Source organism: Aulonocara sp. 'chitande type north' Nkhata Bay, linkage group LG11, assembly GCF_057382095.1.
Source record: "Aulonocara sp. 'chitande type north' Nkhata Bay isolate Kocher_YH1m ecotype deep benthic linkage group LG11, A_spYH_male_GT1.1, whole genome shotgun sequence".
Lineage (NCBI taxonomy): Eukaryota > Metazoa > Chordata > Actinopteri > Cichliformes > Cichlidae > Aulonocara > Aulonocara sp. 'chitande type north' Nkhata Bay.
In genome coordinates, this window is record NC_141354.1 from 26110000 (window position 1) to 26125599 (window position 15600).

At 41.3% G+C, this 15600-nt stretch overlaps 1 protein-coding gene across 2 annotated transcripts in view; it reads right to left on the reverse strand.

The window, feature by feature from the left end:
• clcn1b (chloride channel, voltage-sensitive 1b) overlaps positions 1–15600 on the reverse strand; it is a 33445-nt gene that overhangs the window by 3523 nt on the left and 14322 nt on the right. Inside the window, exons 3-20 of one of the 2 annotated variants that reach the window (XM_086311472.1) lie at positions 15227–15358; positions 14972–15100; positions 14704–14837; positions 13391–13468; positions 9747–9825; positions 7907–8032; positions 5860–5944; positions 5618–5719; positions 5071–5155; positions 4558–4713; positions 4354–4423; positions 4160–4270; positions 2395–2608; positions 2168–2301; positions 733–914; positions 563–647; positions 387–469; positions 56–100 (exon numbers count right to left, since the gene is read on the reverse strand). In XM_086311472.1, the coding sequence (XP_086167598.1) occupies positions 56–100; positions 387–469; positions 563–647; positions 733–914; positions 2168–2301; positions 2395–2608; positions 4160–4270; positions 4354–4423; positions 4558–4713; positions 5071–5155; positions 5618–5719; positions 5860–5944; positions 7907–8032; positions 9747–9825; positions 13391–13468; positions 14704–14837; positions 14972–15100; positions 15227–15358 (2030 nt within the window). Of the gene's footprint in view, positions 1–55; positions 101–386; positions 648–732; positions 915–2167; positions 2302–2394; positions 2609–4159; positions 4271–4353; positions 4424–4557; positions 4714–5070; positions 5156–5617; positions 5720–5859; positions 5945–7906; positions 8033–9746; positions 9826–13390; positions 13469–14703; positions 14838–14971; positions 15101–15226; positions 15359–15600 lie in introns of both variants that reach the window. The other variant, XM_086311471.1, reaches the window with a different exon arrangement.

Below are 15600 nucleotides of genomic sequence, written 5' to 3' on the forward strand. Positions count from 1 at the left end.
TGGTTTGTTGGTCCATCGTTGAGTATGAGGCTGCGCAATCAATAGTGTAAAGTACCTCCTCTGGAGACATGGTGTCAGTCAGCTGCGGGGTTGTGGTCTCCTGAGAAAGGTGGAGGAAGAAAGAGATGATAGACCAAATGATGAAAAGAAAGATAGATGCCCCCTGTTGGTTTTAAAGTATTACCTACTGCAAAAGTTATCACTAGGTCAGCTTCAGGTTATGCCCCCACCCCCCTCATCACATTATTGAGGCTGGCTTAGACTGCCATGCTGGACTGATATCCCTGTCTTAGCTGTCACTGCCAACTCAGTAGCAGATCACTGATGCACTGCTTCTTTGAGTGTTTAGCCTCAAAGCAATGGATACATAAGGTTGATCCCAGTACCTGAGTATCTGTCTGGCCTGACAAAGACGTGGAGGAGAAGAGTCTTTGAAGGGTCCTCCTGACAGATGGCAGCTTGCGCTTGTCTGGGGATGTGGTATGGCAACGCATGTCAGAGTAGAGACAAGTGACATGGATGAGCGAACCTGTCCTTGTATGTAGTGGAAATAACGTGTTACCTGAGTCTGTGTGGTTGGCGGAGGGCTCCTGAGGTTTGGGGGCAGGAACGGGTCCATTACATTCTTCCTGCACAGGAGTGGTGGTCTGATGGACACAACGCTGTCAGTAAGGGGGTTGCAGACACAAACAAACAACACCTGATGGTCAGGAATAGGTCACATTTTTCCACCTTGTCGGGGCTTTCCTCGCCTCCCTCCTCATCTACAAAGGTGAATGACTCCCAGCTGATTTTGGAGGCTTGACCCGGTGAACTTTGACCTCTTTCAAAGACTCGTCTTTGAGGTGAAAGCCACCAGTCCAAGAGGGCTTGAAGCTCTGTCCTCTCAATTGAACCTAGCAGAATCATAGATTCTGCAAAAAAGGAAGTTTCACAGAGAAAAAGTTTGGCATTCAGGGGGAAACTGTTGATACTTACATGAGATCAGCTTAGCACCAAGTCAGAAAAAATAAGTTTAAGGTAAAAAACGAATTTAATGGTCCTTATTTTCTGTCATAAATATATATATATATATTGTTACAATGGATAATGTTGACAGTGGCCAAGGTTCCAAAAAAGAGGTGAGAGTAATCCCTGTTAGACAAAAGCTCAGGCTTCAGACAGTAAAAGCTGTTTTCTTAAAATTTTCTCTACTCTTGGCTCCATATGATATCATTAGGAGCTGATATCTCCCCAATATGATCATCTCATGGACACAGCTTTGCCTCTGCGCACAGAAGCTCCACCCACATGTGATTAAACCCTTCTGTTTACGAGGGCGGCCAATCAGAAGCTTGTTTCAGACGGATAGTCAACTGAAGATCTGCACCAAGGCTAAGAGGAATTATTTTGAACTGTTAATCATGGAAAGCTACTTATAGACCTGGTCTATCCCATTAGTACTAAGCCTTTTAAAAGCAAAATAAAGTATTATTGTTATGGTCCTGGGTCGGTGACCCAGTGTTTTTGGTTTTTGTACTTTTACTTTTGATTTCATCATGGTTTGTGACTGTTTGTGTTTTGGGTTTCTATCCTAGTGTTTCTAGCTCCCTAGTTTTGTGGTTCTGATTTTTAGGTTTCGTTCTTTGACCTCCCAGTGTTAATTCCGTGCTCCCTCTGTTCTGTGTCATCCCTACCTGTGTATTCCCTCTAGTGTAGTCTCTGTGTAAAGCCCGCGTCTCTGAGTCTGTGCCTTCGCGCGTGTTTTGAGTTTCCTGTTTTATTGTGAAAGTCTGTGTCTTATGCCAGTGTGTTCGTTTGTGTTTCCCCTGTCTCGTCTTGTTGATCATAATCAGCTGTGCCTCCCTCCTGTGTGTCGTTTCCTCGTTCCCTTCTGTGTATTTATAGTGTGCGTGTTCACTCATGTTAGTTGCTAGTCCGTCTCGGTTTCTCCCCTTCGTGTTTCTCCCAGTCGTCCATTCAGGTTCGTTTTGTTAGTCATTCCCAGTTTAAGTCACCTTGAGGTTTTGCTTTACTCGCTCTGTTTGTGCCACCTGTGTTAAATAAAGCTCGCTCACTTCCAAGCCAGTGCCTGCGTCTGGATCCTGTCTCACACTCATCACACGTCTGCCCCCGCAGCCGTGACAATTATGGCTCACAGAGACGGCAAAGATGTTGGTCATCCTACCTTTGGAGTCAACGATGGGGATGGTTTTCAGGGTCGTGGTGTCAAGCAGATGGTTTAATTCCCGAAAGGTGGCTTGAGAAGACAGAAATCTCACTTTGCGCACCATAATGTCCTCCACAAAGATGTTATACTTGCTGGGAATGACGGGATACAACAATAAGCACAGGTTGTCTTTCATGACAGCGATATGAAAACAAAATAAGGACTTTTAGGTATTTTAACTTTACCTTATGTGCCCAAGGGCCAGCTCAGGCAGGTAGGGTAGCTTCTTCACCTGGATGATGGAGTCGTAGAGAGACGGCTGTAGACCCTGCGCCACCATATTAGCTAAGATGACGGCCACCATCATGGGTAGGATGTGGGAGATTTGACCAGTGAGCTCAAAGCAAATTACTGCTGTGGAAACTGTATGTGTGACGGCCCCCGTCATCGCTGCTGCACCTGTGATGGGGGTGTGATATAATTCCTCCTGATTATTGTACATCGTCATTTTCAGAGGAATGGTTTTGTTTGTTAGTCCACTTAAAACTGACCCATGAGTCAAGCATAAAAAAGACACCAAATAAACCTGTTTCTATCTACAACTTAGCAAAGAGTCCATTTTGAATTGTATCTTTAGACACTTTGTTACTAGCAACCTTGAGTTCAATCTGCAAAAAAATGCAGGCATGAAGTCTATCTCAAAGTCATGCCTTTAATAAAGAGAAAAATATTCAGTAACGATCTGACACAGGACCTGATAAATGTCCTTCATGCCCTTCAGCTGATCATCTTCTGTTCACCGAAGCAAAAATGGACACAGAGGAAGGATGGCTATCAAGAAGCCATTATTAAGGAAGGGAAACGGGTAGAAAAGGCTGAGATATATGAAACTGATGAATCCAAATTGAAATTTTTGGGTCAAATCATCATCTGTACAGTCAACTTAAATGTACTTTTATTCAACCAGCAAGTTTTTTATTTTGTTTTTTTATTTTATTTTTTCCCCAGAACGATGCCTCTTCATCGTCTTATCATCTTTTGGGAGACGCCTGTGTCATTTCTGGTCAAAAAAACCAAAAACTTGCCTGTTGAATAAAAGTAACTTTAACTCAAAATTTACCAGGGGTATGAATAATTATGGGCTTGACTGTATATACAGAAAAGGTCAGGAGAGAGGTACAACAGCGAGTGTCTACAGCCGTCTGTAAAACACTGACAAGGCTCTGTCATAGTTCAGGGCTGTGTTTCAGTCACTGGTGTTGGGGATTTTACAGTGAAAAGTACAGTGAGATTTTGATCCACCATGTAACACCATCTGGAAAGTGTCTGATTGGCACTAACTTCATTTTTCAGCATGAAAGTGATCCCAAATGCACCACCAATGCAGTAACAGCATATCTGGATAGAAAATAGAAGAGCCTGGACCTCATCATTATTGAACCAGTGTGAGATCATCTTAACAGAGAATGGGACAAAAGGCAGGGGAACCATCCTGAAGATTACTTAAAGAAATTATAAGAAAGTTTGAAAGAGTTCAGACTGTTGAAACTTTTACTTTTAAGCTCGTTAGAATTGTACAAACTCTGTTTTCTGTGTATTTCAGTGTGGTTGAATGTTTTAGTAAATCACTACACCTATTTCAGCTAAATAAAACAAACCATCAATTAGCTTTGAAAGCATTATACTATTTATGACACAGTAAATCAGAAACCTTTAGGAGCGACAAGAGTTTAGCGGTCTTGAGAGGCAGATAAAGTACATCTAGTTTTAAAAAACACTCAGTTGTTATCAAATGTAATATTTTGTAATGACTTTTTAAATTATAATTTGTTTATTTTAGCACACAAACTGATCATTTGGCATGTTGGGGGTGATTTCTGCTGCTAAATCTGCAGCTTGAACAAGAGAATATAAAACACCAAAAAAGGAAAGAACTTTTCTTAAACTTTTCTTAAATCTACAACTCTTCAAATAGCCTTTGGGGACCTGGGGGAAGGTTAACAGACTGACCAATGACAGCGTAACCTCCTGGCAGGATGCGGTAGACTATCCCATCAAACAGGATTCCATTTGGGAACAGAGTGGCCATGATCTCCCCGACAAGGCGACCGAAAGCAGCTCCTTGAGGAGAGAGATAAGGCACTCTGGTAAAGACAAATTGAACTGAAGATCAGCAGGAGACTCGCATTACAAAATCCTCTTACCTAATATGAACACCGGCATAAAGGCACCTGAGGGGATGGGCATAGTGGTGGAAACTGCTGACATCCAGAACTGCAACACAAAAACAGGATCAAAGTAGGATCGAGACCGATCCCAGAGGTTTTTCACGCTATCGCACACAGTGCTTTTCAAGGCAAAACCCACTCCATACACAATGTGAGGAGGAGGCAAGAAGGAAGAGATACCTTCATGATGAAGAAGAGGAGAAGGATGATAAAGACACTGACACGAGGATGAAGCCACGCGGCAGAGCGACCCAGGCCGGGGGGAGCAGGGTATTCTGAGATTTTGGTCCAGGTGAAATTATCAAAGAGTGAGTTGATACACTCTCTAGGCATCAGCTGCAAGAGGAAACACAAACACACAGAAAAAAATTGTCCTAAACAAGGTTTACATAAACACAAAATCATCACATCCTGATGACGCTACATGTTCATAATAAAAAAACCTAAAATGTGACATGTAGTATAAAAAATATTCAGGAAGAATAGAAATTATATATGTTCCAGGCCATTTACATTAAAAGAACAATCCTATTAATTTACAATCATGCGACAGACAGCCACACTTTCACAGGTAAGGTTTTAGTGTTTGCGGACTTAGTGAAAAGTCACCTGATTCATATCAGGTTTTAAAAAATACCACCAGAAATGAACATGAAAAAAGTCAGAGAATTAACAAGATTGATGAATTCTGACCTCTCCAGCCATAAACTGTCCAAATCCAGGAGGAAACGTGATGGTGGCGATGATCAATGTCACTGCACCTGGATAGATCAAACGACTGGGACAACACACAGACGGAGACACACACGAGTTCATTAAAAGCAGCAGTGTATCCCCAGAGGACTACAGTTGTCTTGTCATAGAAATAACCAGTGTGTGTGAACCAGCGCTGATTGTAGAGCTCTCTTGATGCTGCTACTCTCTTTTCTCTAATGGTAAAGACTAATGTTCCCTGACTGTTGAGTCTCAGAGGGTAAGTGAATCTCCCCATTGAGTGAATAGCTGGCTGAAAGGTTGTTAAGGCTTTGCTGCTGTCCTGACCAGTGTTGTGAGACTGATGAGTTTGGAGAGTGGAGCTGAGAAACATTAAGAGGAATTGGATTTAAATGCACAAATGGTTTCAGTTCCAAGAAACAGTTTCTGCTACCAGAGTCACAGCAGTTTAAGGGCTGAGCGCCACATGAATCCACAGCAGCGGGGAGGTCTCTGTTATGTTTCTGCGTCTGTATGGGGATCTTACTGTTTGGTTAGAAAGCGTGTAAGAGCCGTAGGCCTTCTCATGAAGAGAACCACCTGTCTGTTCAGGTAAACGAAGAACGCTCCCAAAAAGCCGCACGAGATCCTGAAAGACGAAAGAAAGCTGGGTTAAGGAGCAAGGATGCAGCTTTTACGTGACTATCTCAGATTAAAGGAACCTTGCTGACTCATATTATTTCAACACAAACACATGCAGGCATGCAAGTGCTCACAAAGTCTCCTCACCCTATTATTGCAAATGCAGGCAGCTCTTGAAGGTCAAAGGGAAAATCCATCCGAAAGTTTGTTTTGAAGAGGGCTGTGATTGTGACTGAGAGGAAGAGAGAAATAACTGTTTCCCACCAAGTGAACATGTGGTCTCAGTCTGTCATTCCTATGCTAATACTTTGACAACAGGGACAACAAGATAAATTAAACAAAGTATAACAATAAAAAACAAATACCCCAGTCCACCTGATGAGTCTGAGCCCATATTTAAGCTCCCTTAGCTGTTTTTATGTCTCCATCAACTCCTGAAGGAAACAAATGATTCTTTATGTGGCTCGTTTCAGTCCACAATGTGCTGCTATGTAATATGCAATGGGTTCCCTAACTTTTAAAAACAACTCTCTCTCTCTGACAGTTTATTAGGTACACCTGTTCAACTGCTTGTTAATGCAAATATTGGCTCATCCAATCACGTGGCAGCAACTCAGTGCATTTGGGCATATAGACACGGACAAGACAGTCTACTGAAGTTCAAACTGAGCGTAAGAATGAGGAAGAAAAGTGATTTAAGTAATTTGAACATGGTATGGTTGTTGGTGCTGTACAAGCTGGCCTGAGATCTGGAATTTTCCCATCCAACCACCTGCAGGGTTTGCAGAGATTGGCTGCTTGATACCAGAGATCAGAGGAGAAAGATCACACTGCTTTGAGCTGATTGGAAGGCAGCAGGAACTCAAATAACCAGTGATTATTTGAGCAGAAGAGAATCTCTGAATGCACTTTATGTAGATGGGCTACAGCAGTACAAGGCCACACTGCGTTTCACTCCTGTCAAATAAAAACAGGGACCTGAGGCCTCACCAACATTGAACAATGGAAGATTGAAAAAACCTTGTCTGGCACAATAACATTCAAACATTAGGGTCAGAATTTAGTGCAACCAACACGATTGCATGGATCAGTCCTGCCTTGTATCATCGTTTAGGCTAATGGTGCTGGTGTTTTAATGTGTGGGGGATATTTTCTTGGCACAAGAGTAACAACTGAGCATCATTTAATCACCGCAACTTACGTGAGTATTGTTACATGCCATGTCTATCCATTCATGACCACACTGTACCCATCTTCTAATGGCAGCTTCCAGGTAAGTAATGTGCTATGTTACAAAGCTCAGATCCTCTCAAACTTGTTTCTCGAATATGGCTCCACAGTCAACATTACTCAATCCAATCCAGCACTTTTGGTATTTGGTGGAACGGGAGATTCACATCATGAATCTGCAGCAGCTGTGTGACGCTATCATAATAATACAGGCCAAAATTGGTGAATCTATGCCATGAAAAATGAAAAAAAATGAATGAATACTTTCTGAAGGTAAAAACAGCCCAACCCTACCAAGGTGTGCCTAATAAAATGTCCATTAGTTGTATATTAAAAGAGCAGTAAACAGTAAAGTTGCAGGCCTGAAAACCAAAACAATGAAAACAGAGCTTACAGATACTTAAATACTTTGAGGTACTTAAATACTTTGAAGTATTATACTTAAATAATGTAAATACTGATTAACGGAGCTTCAGTGAAGAAGATTCATGAACAGTGTATTCTGAAAAATCGAACCTAATCTAACTGGTTATGTTTGCAATAGAGAAAAAAATTCACCCTGGCACATTTCTGTAATATTTTAACATAAATTCCATGAAACTGAGGTTTCAGACTTTAAAAGATGAAGATTTCCCAAAATCTGTTTGGGTAAGAGTGGCTATGTAATGATCACCCCTTTCTGAGTTATATATTATTTATAAAATTACACTGGAAATGTGAAAATATCTAGTATTGTAATAAAGAGACAGGGTCACCTGAATGCAGCTTGTAGGGATTTTAGGCTACAGGGCTGCTGGGCTGCTTTAAGACTGCGATGATGTATTGAAACATTTCAGGTTTATGTAAAGAAGCAAGTATTACTCAGCTGTCATATTCAGCTACTTTTAATAAACAGCAAGCTCAGCTGTCTTTTTTCCAGTAGTTTGTGTATATCTGTTGAATATGCATTTCCTCTGCTTCTCACCAGCATCCTTGTTCCAAACAGACAGCACCCGGAATATGAAGGCACTGAATGTGGCGGCAAAGTATCCCCGCCAGTAATTCCTCACCGCAAAGTAGGTAGACGTGACCTCAATACTAAACAGCACCCCTGGTGACGGTGGATCGACAGAAAAAAAGGGGAGGAAGGACAGAGGGAGAGGAGGGATTACAGAGAGGAAGAGCAATGAGGATGGGCAGTGAGAGAAAATGAGGGGGAGGAAGAGGAGAGGAAGAGAAGGGAGCGAGAGAGAGAGAGGACGGTATTATGAGTTAAAGCAACAAAATGAATTCAAAAACACTTGAAGCTGAGGGTGTAATTATGCACACCAGGAGAACCACGGGGAATTAACACACATTCAAACGCAGCTAAACACACACTTACATGTAGTCTCGCTCTCTGACACACAAACAGAGACATAATCAGCATGTGAAGCTATAAAACAATAATCAAAGCTGTGTGAAGCTTCTAAAAAAAGATTTAAAAAACATATTTTGGGACCAACATTATGTCAGCAGTAAATACATTCTAGTTTGTTTTGTATACATCTAGTGACTTAAATATAGTGCTGTGCAAAAATTGTAGGCATTTCAGAAGTTTCGATTCTTATCTGTCACACACCCATCCGCCCTCGGGGAGAGTTTAATCGTCCCAAAATTATTCTGCAGCGTGACAACAGGGCCAAACAATAAGCCGCTGTCATTAAAAGAGCCACATTCGACAGTAAGAGCGAGCCTTGCAGAAGACGGTCTGTCCTTAATCCCCTCAGCTCAGCATTACAGGAAGAGACAAGAGACACTGAGACAGACTAATTACCCAACAAGCACCTTGAAAAGCTGAGAAGTGGTCAAAGTTAACTAAATACTATTCACGGCATTATCTTTCAAACTTTCCATTATTTTTTTTTAATGCCTAAAACGTTTGCACAGCATTCGATGTTTTGTTGACTTTTGTACTTTGGTTGGTACTTCAGCTCATGATTGTTCGCACTGATAATTAATGAACAGATTATTAACCTATTCAATAAATGATCTATCGAAAAACTGGGATCTTTACAAAGCTTTTCATTAGAAGAGTTTAATTATTGGCTTACTAACTTCAGCTGATTGGACCGTTGAACTGTTTAACCTCTGTTACTAAGGGGGATTTATTGATTTTTAATATGAACCAGTATTGAGTCTTTGAATTACTCACACTCTTTATAACTTTCAAGTAACACTTTATAAAAAATGGAAATTCAATATATTTTATTTGAATTTACAGTGTAATACTACAAATACTTAAGGGCATGTACACTGCAATAAGGGGGTAAAAAGTCAGGTTTTTACAGGAAACAGAGATAATTTTACTGTAAGTAAATTGAAGCACTAAGTACTAAGTTTAGTCTTGCTAGGCAAGATCAATCCGCTCCATAATTTGGCCTAAAAAGTGTATTTACAATGTGAGATGGGGAAATATTACCATGAAATTACGCAGAACGTTTATCATTGTGGTCACAGTCACTGGTTTGGAGGAGAGTACCTTGTAAGAGTACATATTGCTTCCACTGAAGGTGTGGCTGACCTGTTTGAGCTATTTGATTGCTCACATGTGTATCTCTTAAAATGGCAACTAAGTGCATATTTGTCACTGGTCTTCAGTAACTGTAATAGTAATGCTCACGTTCAATAATTCACAAATCAGACATATTATATATGTAAAGAAATAAAGACAAGCATAATGTGTCCCCTTTGGGAAACAAACAGGTCTAAGAATCTGATCCAGTACAGGAGGACGGTTGGTGCAGAGGTTGTGGCTGAGAGGCAGTGTGGAAGATGTACAGTACCTCCTAGTGGAGTGCCAAAACAGCATCCCACCCCCACGGCACAGCCAACAGTCAGTATATCTGTGTAACCATAAGGGTTCTACTGACACAGAAAACAGAGAGGGAGGGGGGGGGGGGGGGGGTGGAGGGGTGAGTCACAGAGTGAGGGATGAAAGGCAAGAGATGATGAGGGGTGGTGGTGGTGTTGGGGGGGGGGGGGAGGACAATAACAAGAAACATGAGTGTTGACAGAAAGACAGCAGAGTGAGTCGGAAAGAGGGGGAGAGAAAAAAAGATCAAGGTGGTGAGGACAAGAGGGGGACACAGAGGGAGAAATGACAGAAAAGAAAATTGGAATAAAGTGAATAAATAATGTTCACTAGAGTGTGATTAGAAAAGTTATAAAGGAGAGGAAATTACACCACGAGGATATGAAGCAGAGGAGGCGCATGCCAGTGTGAGTATACAGACTTTGAGGAAGCAATTAAGCAATCAGGAAGCAAACCAAGTGGTCACATTGTCCTTGGAGACAGATCCCTGCAACTGATTGCAGACTGAAAATTGAAGGTAGCACACATGAAATACTTCCACTGATTATTCATGACCTTGAATGATGAGCTGCTGTTTAACTTTTTAGGATAGTTTTAAAGGAATAATCTGCAATTCTTGTCTTTCTGCTGAGAGTTAACGTGCAGTGAAAAGTATTAGCCCCCTTCCTGATTTCTTACCTTTTTTTTTGCCCATTTGTCACCCTTATGTGTTTTAGCTCATCAAACTAATTTTAATATTATACAAAGATAACCCAGGTAAATAAAAAATCCTGTTTTTAAATGATGATTTCATATTTCAAGGGGAAAAAAGCTATCCAAGCACGCCTAGCAATTGTCCCCTTGGTTAAATAATGAATTAACTGTGATTACCCACATTTATGTTTTAAAAGCTGAGTTCAGAATGATATCATCATTTAAAAACTGCATTTTGTATGTACTCAAGTTATCTTCATATTCAAGTTTGTTTCATTTGCATGATCTGAAACGTCTATGCATGACAAAAATATAAAAGAAAGATAAATACTTTTTCGCAGCACTGTAGATGGAAAAATTTATGCCATATTTATATATGTATGCTAAACATAAAGCTTAAGCCAGCAGGCAGTTGAATTAGCCTAATTCAGTCTTAATGTACCTTCTAGCAAATACAGCTAATTCACAAGTTCTCATTAAATTTGTCTGAACCATATAAACGACTGACTGTGGGCTATTGTGCAGTAATTCAATTCAATTCGGTTTTATTTATTTAGCGCCAAATCACAACAAATGGGGCCTCAGGGCACTTTATATTATGAGGTAAAGATTCTCCAATAATACACAGATAAATGCGTAACAACATCAACATCGGGGATTCAAATTCAGTTATCCCAACTACATTTACAAAATCCAATATTCACCTGACATTGGTCACTTTTGTGGTGTTTAATGGAGCCTATTATCGCTCCATATTTTTATTATTGTACTCTGCCAGAGGGGTGCCACAGTTTTGTAGCACTGTCACCTCACAGCAAACAGAAAGACTACGGGTTCGAAGCAGCTGCAACCAGCAACAACTGGGATGGGCTCCAGCTTCCCTGCAACCCTTAATTGGATAAGTGGGGAAAAAAAATGGATGGATGAATGAAGTCTACTAGAGCAGATCTTCATGACTGAGAGAGCAAACTAATCCTTATTTATCTTATTTAGCTGGCCCCTCAGCTCCTAAACAAGCCTCATTAGCTCCAATCCCCCTCCCTTTAAAGCAGCTATTTTTCTGATTTGCTACCATGTACAAACAAAAGGTTTGAGGAACATCATACTGTCATATTTTCATGACAGACAAGACAGAACAGTAAGTGCCCCCTTTAAAAGCCACCTCGTGATTTAAGGAGGCATCCATACAAAACATCCATACAGGGCAATTTGATTATCTGCACAGTTGTCAGCAAAAACAAAGTGGATCTGCGCTCCATATTTGTTTTATTCTACATCCTCGGCCCTGACTGCTAATTTGTATTTCTTATCCTGACCTTTGCATCACGTCCAGTCAGAAAGAAAAGAAAAGCAGCTCTTCCGTGATTTTGCTTTCATATTTCCTAGAGTTTAAATGTGGATTGTGTCAGACTATAACCTTGTGAGAACACACTATGTTTCAGTAGCACAAAATGTATGCAAATGAAGAGCCAGCACCTTTAAAATATCCATTGCAGGTGTAGCATTGATACTGATTCTAAATATAAACAACCCGTTCTCACTCCCAAAGCGTAACATTTTACGCTAGGTGACAAATCGTCACCATATTACGTTTTCGGCTACCCACCACGTTCCTAAATGACGACCTCGGAAAAAGAGGAAATATGAGAACCGTCTGGACTGAACCTACACATGTTCGCTCTTTTTCTTCAAATCGCTTAGAAACACACTATTTAACATCATTAAAGTCCTGGTTAAGGTCAGGAATAAGGTTATGGTCAGGGCTAGGGATAAGGTTAGGTTTAGGGCTGGAATACAGGGCTGGAACGTCTATTACCGCGGGAGCGTCATTGCACTGGATTCCAGCCATAACCCGCCGCGTACCATAAGAACGCCGAAGGTCTCCTTTCGCGTTCCTCAGGAACGCCGCGGGACGTGACAAAACGTCGACATGTTACGCCTCGGGAGTGAGAACGCTCTGATATAAATGTTTGAATAGTGGTTTGGTTCACTTTCAAGTAGTGCAGCACACTGATGTGAGGCCAGTTTTAACCTCCAAATTAATTGTAACTGATGTTTCTTGATGAGGTCAAAGCCGACCGTAGACCTGAGGCCGAGCGAGCAGAGCGGGACTTGCCTCCGATCGGGGCACCGAAACAAGTGGCTACTCCTACAGCACACGCACACACCAGCAGGTCCTGGTTATGGGAGCCATTCTGGGTTAAAGGTCAAGGGTGAATGCAGAGATGAATGAGAAAGCCAAGGGGAGGGAAGGGGGGGGGAGGGAAAGAGGGAGACAGGGAGGTCACTGTTAATACACATGCCAGACATAACGGTCACACTATTAATACAGTGAGACAAACACAGACGAGGCGTGAGGGGGCGAACCAAAACAAAGACACGGGAGAAACGGGGAGGGGCTGGCGTGAGCTGGATGACAGAGACAAAACACAGCCACGGGGTTCCCACTTTTTCATTAGTGTTAAAGTTCTTTCAAAAATTTCAGGGACTCAAAAGTAGCTTCATTTAAAATTCTATAATTAAGGGTTCAAGTTCAAGGACCCTGATATGAATGCTCAACACTGACCTGTTGATATTACAGTTACAGCGTTCTGCTCTCCCAATCATCGTCTATCATGGTGCTATGATAACATTTAAGAAACAAAGCAAGGTTCTCAGGGATGTTGAGATAAATGGCACTAAATTTAAAATGAGATAATTGTACATATCTAGAAATACCTGAACTTTTTCTGTTTTTCAGATTTTAAAAAATAATGAGAAAAATAGTGGGAACCCTGTAATTACAACAAAGATGTCAGCAACACCATAAGTTATTACAAAAACACTGCATTCTTCATTTAAATCAGCATGTTGACTGTGGTCAGTAAAGAGATGGGGGGGTTGTGGGTAATGTAGTCGGCTTTGGTCAGGGGCTCAGCTTACCTCATAGACTCCAGAGAAGATGGACATGAATCGACTCAACACTGCGGCGCAGATGCTGGCAATGTGGACAAAGGGACCCTGGGGGTGATGGGAGGACATTACTGACACAGATATGAGTGACGTGTAATGTTATCTACAGAGACACAGAGTGCTGTCTGTAAAAACAGAGAGTCTAAACTGGGACATATTTTATCAGAACTGATAAATCACTGTGTAATTACTGGATGTGACACTTTCCATGCTACTGTAATAAGGAAAACGAATGTGGTTCTTTGCTGAGGACTGGAGTAATTTGCCTCAGTCCCGTGAGAAAAGGGCGAGAGGAACAACATGACAGAAGATGATTTATTACCCCCTCCCAGTTGGAGAGTGAGACAGAAAAAGGACTGAAGATGTGGAACAAGATGCTGAATGAGTGGGGATAGACACAGAAGCACACAAGTAGTAAGGAGGTGAAAATACGTGTTTGCTTCAGTGCTGGATTTAATGCAATGCAAAGCAATGGGCTAGAGTCTGTAGTAATACAACCTGTTAGCTTTGCAAACAATCGCTTATTAAGCTGTTTTTTAAATATGTGTTATTATTAACATATTACCACATTTTCCTTCTCTTTTGCAGTGAGGAAAGAATAATATTTTTCTACATCCCTGTGAATCCTTGGCATGCATAGTGGAATGTATCTAATCCTACAGTTGTGTTAGTGCTGTAGACTGATGCAGCTCCTGGGTCTGCAAGATGAAGCCAGTGCACAAGTTTCTTAAAAGTTCCCTGTTGTATAAAAGTCTGTGATAAACGGCCCTTTTTGCTCCTTAACCTCAGTAAACACCCATGACGCCTATTAGTAGATAAATCAGGTTTATGCCTTACACACTATTATCCAGCAGAACCTATGGTGAGTGCAAATATTAAGATCAGCTTTTGTGACGACAGACAGGGTGGATGTTACATTGCTGAGGTATTTGAATTATTATCATTGAGTGTATTTGAGCTGCCAAGGAGCTCTATGTCATATTTTTAAAAAACATCTGTAAGCTAAAACACTGGTAGTGAAGCAAACTGAGCAGATGAATGATGCTGGTGCTAAACCTGTCACTCTGAGGGAAATGAATAAGCTTGTTCCTGTTTTATGGTGGAGGAAATGCTGCCAGTACCAACTTGCTTTGAAATGAGGTAAAGTTAACATAGTCAGAAGTAGAGCGGTAGAGGCTGATCTACTCTAAAGAGTTTCCTCAGTCGGAAACACTGTAACACAACTGATCTTGTAATGTAACACGATAGTTTTTAAAGTAATGTTGCCTAACACGGGGGTTTACCTCTTTGCCCACAGGCATCCCACTGCCCAGGCCAGCGGTTAGGCCGATGACTTTAGCTATGAAGGCTTTAAGGGTCAGATATTCTTTTAAGACTACACCTCTCAGGATGGTTTTCAGCTCAGGGATACCAGAACCTGTATTTAAAAAACAGAGAGAGAAGTTATCATGTCAGTACTTTACAATAGACAAAATGAGAAAAAAGAAGCAAATACAGGAGGAAATATAATGAGAGAGGATAATAGAGGCTGACAGGTGATGGAGGGCTTACCGATGGCCTGCGGGGAAACCAGGTGACAGAAGAGCGAGGCGAACATGACAAGGATCATGGGATACGTAACCCAGGCGAGGTACTGGAGCAGTACATTGCCCTTAAGCTCCCCATGCACCCATTTATAGGCTGCAAGACAGAATAACAGTAGAAACAGAAAAAAACAAGAACAGGAAAAAAAGCACATTACACAAAGGAGCAGTGCAGAGAAAAACTGGAGATTTGAAATGGCAATAATCTCCATGACAGCTCTACCTTGCAGGCTCTTGGCACTAGCATAGTCCATACTCCAGCTAACTAGAGCCATAGTCAGTCCCAGAAGAACCAGGAAAATCCAGTCCTCTCCCATTTTTGTCACTATGTAGCGCCGCACACGAGCCAAACAATCTGGAACAGAGAGATAAAATCAAAGAGTCAGGGAGTCACTTAGTGAGATCATGGATGAAACAGATGCAGTAAATAAAGTAAATGTAGACTGATAAGTACAGATTAACTCAGTCAAATAGTCAACAAATGCAACATGAAAGATCACAAAGTCAAAGCAGTGTAATTATTTACACAGATAGAGGTGACACTCCTATAATATAAGAATCTCAATATTCCCTGCACTAACTCCCACTTGATACAAA